Source organism: Bactrocera neohumeralis, unplaced genomic scaffold, assembly GCF_024586455.1.
Source record: "Bactrocera neohumeralis isolate Rockhampton unplaced genomic scaffold, APGP_CSIRO_Bneo_wtdbg2-racon-allhic-juicebox.fasta_v2 cluster09, whole genome shotgun sequence".
In the NCBI taxonomy this organism is placed as follows: Eukaryota; Metazoa; Arthropoda; class Insecta; order Diptera; family Tephritidae; genus Bactrocera; species Bactrocera neohumeralis.
In genome coordinates this window covers 18,667,865-18,676,452 of record NW_026089622.1, presented here as the reverse complement: position 1 = coordinate 18,676,452, position 8,588 = coordinate 18,667,865, and the positions used below count along the sequence as shown (strand labels likewise).

Sequence of the window (8,588 nt, the reverse complement as noted above, 5' to 3'; positions counted from 1 at the left end):
TAATTTGGTATATTAAATACAAACTTTGTGGTTTCATTTGCTAACACACTCCCTTTTTTTTCCTGTTTCATATTCTCAACGATCGACGCATCGTCCGCGAGTGACTCGTCGAACGTTCGAGATATATTCAAGTCGAAAAATACTTAAGATATGTATCTCCCTTTGAAGGAATTGTAATAATATTAACATTTTTTAAGAAAAAATTGTATGCTTTCAGTCGACTTATATGATTTGTTAATAGGAAATGATTTCCTTTTTAAAAACGTTAAAACCATTGATATCGAAAAAATTACAATAATTTTGAAAAATGGTGTGAATCTTCCATTCTATATGAAAACTATGCAAGAGCAAGTTTATTCATTAGATATAAGTGAAGTAAAGAAAAAGATGGATAATTCAGGAATACAAAAATTCAGGCTAGTGGTTGATTATAGGAGGTTAAACCAATTGACTGTAGACTATAAGTATCCTCTACCGAATATCGAAGGAATCTTAGATAAATTGGGCAAAGCACAGTACTTTAGCACCATAGATCTAGCAAAAGGTTACCATCAGATTTTAATGGCAGAAAGGGACATTCAGAAAACAGCTTTTGTCACTCCGGCAGGACTATATGAATACGTCCGAATGCCTTTCGGGTTGAAAAATGCCCCAGCTACTTTTCAGAGATTTAAAATGCCGAAAATGTAGAAGTCCATCACACAAAACCAAATAGCCATACAGGAAATGCAGACATTAAGAGACTGCACTCAACCTTGATGGAAAAACTAACAGGAATTGAGGACTCTAGTCTTTCAACAGAAATAAGGATACAAATTGTTATATGTAACTATAACGATAGGTACCACTCAACTATCAAATGTTCTCCAAAGGACGCCAAAGAAAACATTTGTCCATCCATATTACAAGATAGAATAAATACAGTAAAACAGAAAACAATAGCCAAACTAAATCAAAACAGAGAAGAATATATGGAAAACAGACAAAGAGGACCAATTAAAGACTACAATAGAGTACGGCATAAAGATCAACCATATTTCAGAATATTTCCCTTACAAAACGTCCATTCGGCAAATATAAAAAGGCCAATGAAATTGGCAAACATAGAAAATCGAAATGAGAATGGTGACGATTCATTCAGTCTAAGGGCATTTAAAGGAGATAATAACATTTAATTTTTTTTTCTATGTACATATACATATATACATGATTTTTTTTTTACCCCAGTGGGTAAAGGGTCTTTCTAGAATATACCCATGGTAAGAGATGCCTGTCGTAAGAGGCGACTAAAATCAAATTTAAGTTTTTTTAAATCAAAACCTAAAACGGACTTTTACAGATAACGATAATAATTATTTTTTTAACAATAATCATATCATTGGTGACAGCACTTTTACAATTACACCAATAATAGAAGATGCGGGGTATACAATTATACAAACAGCGGACATAGAAATAGTTAACGAAATAAGTACAGTTATACATACTATAAATCCGAACAAGATAGCAGACATAGTTGATCAGGTTAAAGAAAATATTGAAAAACTAAATATTGAAAATAAAGAAATTTCGTTTGATGAAATACAAAATATAAAAGCAAAAATCACATCTATAACACCGAATATCAAAAAGAGAAATAAAAGAGGCTTGATAAATATAGGAGGAATAGAGTATAAATGGATGTTTGGAGTCATGGATGATGATGACAGACAAGACATTTTGAACCATTTACAAATTATTGAAGAAAATGGCCATAATGCCATTGTAAATTTAAATAAACAAATAGTAGTGGGACTTATTTAACGTCGCAATTATATAAAAATAGTAAATTTGCAATATAGCAACACAGGTTAAATGAGCGCTCTTTGGCAACTGTGGCAAAATTACTATAAGTCTGTCATTTTTTCATTCGTAGGAAATAAAAAAGCTAAAATGCCGAGAATCAGCAATAAACAAAACCTTTTGAATTTATTGGAAATAGCAGCTTTAAATGATTTAATGATCATTGAATTCTTTTGTGAGGACAATGGTATGAATTTAAATTAAATTGGTTTTATTTTAAATGGCTACATTTTTTGTTTTGCTGAAGAGAGGAAAAGTAAAGAAAATGATATAATGGAGGACCTAATGTATATATTGGCTTTAGGCGAAGAATGCAGATATAGCGTACAATTCATTCAAAATAGTGTACCGAAATCCAGGGTATTTTTAAATGAGATCTTATGGGAACTCGATGAAAACCGATTCAAGAAGATCACACGTGTTACTTGGAAAACTTTCGATGCTATTTTGGATCTAATAAAGGGAGACAATCTTTTCAACAAAATTCGGTCGGGCAAACAATTTCCAATTAAAACGCAACTGGCAATTGTGTTGTATCGCTTGGGTTCTAGCGGTGAAGGAGCTACTCTTTCGAAGATTGCAGGTTTATTTGGAATCAGTGATGGTGGTATCATTCAGGTCAGAACTCGTCAGTTTTCCTCATAATACATTAACATGTTTTTATATTTTAGAATTTAACTGAACGCATATTTAATGCGCTGTTGAATTATAAGGACCAGTATTTATTTTGGCCAAATACGGAAGAACGCAAAGAGCTCGTTTTAGAAACTTCGAGTGAGTTACCTAACTGCATAGGATACGTTGATGGTACCGAAATTCCATTGGCGGAAAAGCCGTCACAAGACCCAGAAGCGTACTTTTCACGAAAACATATTAACTCCGTTAAGGCACAAGCCGTGTGCGATCATAGATTACAAATAAGGCACCTGGTGTTAGGCTTTCCAGGTAGCGTTCATGATGCACGTATTTTTAATAACAGCGAATTGTCAATTGAAGCACATAAATTTTTTGGAGAAGGTGAATGGATTGCAGGGGACAGTGCATATAAATTATCGAGTACTGTTATAACGCCATTTAGAGAAAATTCTAGAAATTTAACACTAAGCCAAAGGAATTTTTTTAACAAAACATTCAGTCGATATAGAATTCGAATTGAACATTGTTTTGGAATGCTGAAGGAAAGATTTGGTAGTTTAAAAGGCTTAAGGCTCCAAATAAAAAATGAAAATGGTGTGAGAAAAGTTAACAATTGGATTCTCTGTTGTGCATTGTTACACAATTTATACTCCAACAAGACGATTATTTCGATTACCAACCTGAGGAATCGGAGCACAGTATTGACGAGTCGTTATGGGAGCCAAATGTTCGTACCAATGAAGGGGAGATAAGGCGACGATAAATCTTTGAACAATTGTTTAATCAATAAATATCTTAATTTAAAAATTCTTTTCTCATATAATAAATTATTTGACTAGAAATAACTTAATACGCATAAAGTAAAAAAAAAGCAAGGTGGACCACATTCACTAAGTCACTATAAGTAAAACAAACCATTGTATTAAGAAGAAAAAGTCAAAATGAAAAAAATCTTATATTGGAATACAGATGATTACATCTTGGCAACTTATGAGCTACTTAGCTTTTCAACCGTTCGTGTTCCAATCTGACTTTTTCCATTTCTACTTCCATTTCTTTCTCAACCGTAATTTCTGCAATTGAAAACTGTTTTCTCTCTCTCTTTTTCAATTTCAATTTTTTCATTTCCAGTTCCAACTTCTTATTTTGGATTTCGAAAAGTAATGAAAATGGATTTGAACTGCTATGAGATCTTTTCATATTTCTTCTTGGTGTAGATGTGCATGCAAAATTAGCGTGCGGACTAACTACTTCATTTGCAGACGGATACATAATAACGGTCGGACTGGGTAACGGACTCGAAGAACTTGTGTCGGGGTCTATCTCTGGGGTATATTCTATATAAGTATCGTTATCTGTTGATTGATAAATCGCTGGTGGCTGAACACTTATGCGACGTCCAAATATCACGTGAAGGTCTTCATAAAAAGGACATATTCTTTTTATGTATTCTTCCACACTATGAGGATCACCACTTTCAAGTAAGCCTGCACCAGTCTGGCCTTTCCACTTGAGCGCAGATAAAAAAGTCGCTTTCAAATGCCTCATTTTAGCCCTCATTATGTCCCATTTAATATTTATTAAATTTGGAGCTTATTCGCCAATTTTGTTGTTAAACCTTTGGGCTGTTGGTTTCTAAAAGCAGATCGTTAAATGTAAAATGATGAAATGACAAAAAATATATCAATATTACCTCAAAATGTTTATCAAAAGGTCTTTCGTTTGGCTTTCAGACCAACGAAATGTGCCGTTTAGCCCTAATCTTTTTTTCTATTAAATAATCAATTGAATATTAATAATACAAGCCAATAATTAGTTGTTATGAATTTACTTACCGCTTCCATTTCTTTTAAAACGCCAAATAGACGCTTCCAGTTGATTGCGAATTGCGCAAAATGCTATGGTTGCCACTGAAAACGGTCTCGCATATTTGCAAGACTGTCGTAAAATAAAATGCATGTAAAAATTAACAGCTGTTTTACGATATTGCGAATTTGCGATGTTGCCATACGTTTACGACGTTAAATGAGTACCACTAGTAATTAATGAGCATTTAAATAGATCACTAAACTTATTAAAAGGAACTATAGAATCAGATAGGAAACAAATAATAGAAACTTTAAATATAATAAACAAAGAGAAAAATAGAATTGAAAGAAAAATTTTGTATAATGATGAAATAAATAAACTAAAATTCATAGAAAGTAAACTTCAATAAATACAAAATAATATAGCGGCGGCTAAATACAATATGGTACATCCAAGTATGTTAACTAGGAAAGAAATTGAAAAATATGAGATTGATTTGTACAAACTAAAATTATCAAAAGTAGGAGTAGTAGTATACAGAAACGATACAATATATTTGCAATTCAGATACCAAGAACATTTTTTCAAACTAAGATTCAATTAATAACCCCAATGCCACATGGAAATAAATTACAGATTATTGAAAAAGAAAAATTGCAGAATTAAAATACGATAAAAATGTATCATATGGTATTAATATAACATTGATAATCATTGTAATGATAGTAGTAGCAATCTTAGTAATAATATTAAAGAAAAACAAGAAAAAACGTTAACTTCGGTTGCACCGAAGCTAAATACCCTTCACAGGTGCATTTCTGTTAGTAAATATGTGTTCAGTTTGTATTGAAGCTATATGCTATAGTTAACCGGTCTGATCAGTTTCTTCGGAGATTGCATTGTTGCTTTAGAAAATAATATATACCAGATTTCGTGATTATATCTTGTCAAATGTGAAAGTTGTCCATACCAGAACTTGATTCCGATCGTTCAGTTTGTATGGCAGCTATATGGTATAGTGGTTCGATATCGGCCGTTCCGACAAATGAGCAGCTTATTGAAGAGAAAATGACGTTTGCAAAATTTCAAAACGATATCTTAAAAACTGAGGGACTAGTTCGTATATATACAGACAGACAGACGGACAGACGGACAGACAGACGGACATGGCTAAATCAACTCAGCTCGACATATTGATCATTTATATACTATATACTTTATAGGGTCTCCGGCGCTTCTTTCTGGATGTTACAAACTTTGTGACAAACTTAATATACCCTGTTCAGGGTATAAAACCACAAAAATAAAAATTGTAAATACAAGAACTCAGGAGAGTTCAAACAGTAACGCTGGGGGAGTTGCGTCGTCAAGCGACTCCACCACTTTCGAACTTGTCGATATACCAAAAAAGACAAGTATTTTCTAAATATTTTTCATTCATCGAAAATGTAAGTTGAATCTTCAGATTCAACTACATACATACATATTAACATGCATAAATACATACGAGTAAATAAAGAAATATGCATAAGCAAGTAATCATCTTTTAAATTCCTTTAAAAATGAAATCCAATGCCACTGTTATTATTTGATATGTTTATTTAAGATATGCCGGGTCGTTGATGCTGAGGAATGTCAAGTCAGCACAACGGCGCCAAGTAAATTTAGCAAATAAGATTTTTATAAAGAATAAAATGATTATTAATATTATTAATAAACTGAACGGCAAGCCGCACAGTACGGAAAATTAGCCGGAGTTTTTTATTCAGACGGAAAATATGTAATTTCTGATAAGTTACATATAATATCGTAATTCGCGCACATGTAATACATTGATAAGTGATAAAATCATTCTTTGAATTTCTGAATGCGCTCATGCGTATACATACATTTATATGAGCAGATAATAACTTAAATAAGAAACATAAGTTTGCGACTTAATATCCTCTAAATATCGAGAAAATACCGCGTCAATGGTTGTCCCATATTTTGTTGTGGACTCTTGTGGATCATTATTCATTTTCAAATTCAATGTTTTTGATAGAAAAGTTGTCAACCGCTCTGATTTTTTATCAGCGAAGTTAATGTTGAAATCGCCAGCCAAGATAAGTGGAAATTTATTACCATTTGTACCAAGTATTTTCGACCCTTCTTCAGTGTACTCCAGTAAAGTGCGATGAATAAAATGCTCTACCTCGTTCAATTTTAGATTCGGAGAAATGTAAATTGCTACCATAACTATTTGTAGGCCATTTCTAAGATTGCATAAGCACGCACAAATATCTCCAACAACTGAGCGCCTAACATTAACATCGCTAACGTGTGCAATATTTATTTCAATATTTGGAGTCATAATATTAGTAATATCATTTTCATTTTGGTAAATTGCTACCCCACCAACAGTATCTCGTTTGAACTGAACAATACAATTAAAATTAGGTATTTCAATCGGATTATCATGCGTCATGCAAGTTTCGGTAAGAAGTAACACATTTGTTTTTCTCGTAACTGAATCTTGTAAATCGTATTTATGACTATTTAGACTTTGGCAGTTGAAAGTCATTATTGAAATGCCATTTTTATTACTAATGAAATCTAATACATGTAGGAAGAAATAATATATAGAACATGTGGCAGTGTTGTCACTGAACGAATAATGTAGTTCAGATGGCAACACTGCAAAATCAGCTGTTAATTGACGAAGCGTCCATCAGCAGCCATCATTGTAACGGTCCATATGGATCGTTGCATTCTGTATTAGAAATAAGATTCATTGTTCGAGTCAGGAATAATGGGATGCCCAACTTATTCCAGTGTGAGAGCGCCTCAAAATAAGCGTTTTTTATAACATTTTCCATTGTGGCCACATCGAACAAAATAAGAATTTTTGGGCATTTAAATTAAAACGCACAACGTTTATTACGATTGCAAATTATTATATATTGGACTTTTAATATATGGCGAAACCACTTAAATCCTTTTTTATGATTTTATGATATATTAAAACAACTGACTTTCGATCTTTCAATACTTAATAAGGTGAATTAAGCCTGTTAGTTGTCAATTAATGAATGTTTTTAATCATTTGTAATAGAAAACGATTTCTATTATGCATCAAATTACAAAACGTTTCATGAAATATGTTTAAATTTCGCATTTTCTTTGATTTTTATTGTTTTAAATTTTTATTAACGATCTTGAACGGCGGCAACAAATTTCTCCGTTCACATATATGTATTTTTGGTATAATTTCAATCTGGCCGTTCCAGTCATTCCAATTGCAAAACGTCAAAACCTACCCAATCCAGTCAACTGTCAAAGTTCGGTAGGTGAGCGGCTCTCACATTTCCAGTGACAGGAGAGTTGGGCATCCCATTATTCCTGGTTCGAGTATCAGTCGTCAAGTGTGGTCGACAAGTTTAAGTGGTTAAGAAAACATTGTGTAAGCGGTTACGCCGCCGCGTGAATTTAAAGTGCGAATAAACTGAATTGAATATAAATTAAGAACGGTGGTTTTTATTTAAAATGAATCCCACAATTGGGGGCTCGTCCGGGATGGTCCGGAATGTGTTGTGCGGTTATATAAACAATTAAAAAAAATAAACATTTTTTTTGGAAATAAACTATTTTTGTGAATTTGACATTTTGTGAGTGGCTGTTAGAAACAGCAAGATTGCGATCGGACAAGTGGCTGTACCAGTGCGTTAACAGTGGTCAGCGTAGAACAGTGTACGAGTATTGGTAGTGAAATGTGCAATGCCGTAAGAGCACATAATACCAATGGAACAGTGATAAGGAAAGAAATTTAGAGATTTTTTTGGAACGATCGGAAAGTTACGTTAGTGAGAGTAGTTCAAAGTACTGAAGTGTACGAGAATATACGTACAAAGAACCTAAAACTTAACAGTGCGGGAGTGAATTCTGGTAATTTGCAAGTGACTGTACCCAGCTCGATATAGCGGGCAGTAAACGCATTTTCCAGTAAAATTGTGAAACGGTGCATAAGGTTGCGCAAGCAAAGCCTAAGGAGCAGAGCAACGCAACAGCTAGCAGCAGAGCAACGCAGCAGCAGCAGACAGCAAAGCATCGTAGCAGTAGGCGGCGCAGGAAGAAAGCTGAACAATGGCAGCAGAGTAACGGGAGCTAAGATAAATTATAATGATTTTGTAGTTAGTTGAGTAGAAGAGTATGTTATTTGCACTCAGTTGCGATATAATGTAGTAGAATGTGTAGCTTTTAGTTTGTAAGCAAAATCAAAATGTACATTTGCTTTAAGAATCAGAATTAAATTTGTAAAAGCG

The 8,588-nt window shown here is 33.3% G+C and overlaps 1 protein-coding gene across 1 annotated transcript; it reads left to right on the top strand.

Annotated features, from left to right (window-relative positions):
* Positions 1 to 2,115: 2,115 nt before the first annotated feature.
* LOC126764641 (uncharacterized) lies at positions 2,116 to 3,241 on the top strand. Its single transcript, XM_050482303.1, has 3 exons — positions 2,116 to 2,460; positions 2,514 to 2,859; positions 3,138 to 3,241. The coding sequence occupies exons 1-3, from the start codon at positions 2,116 to 2,118 to the stop codon at positions 3,239 to 3,241; spliced, it is 795 nt and encodes a 264-aa protein (XP_050338260.1).
* Positions 3,242 to 8,588: the final 5,347 nt, after the last annotated feature.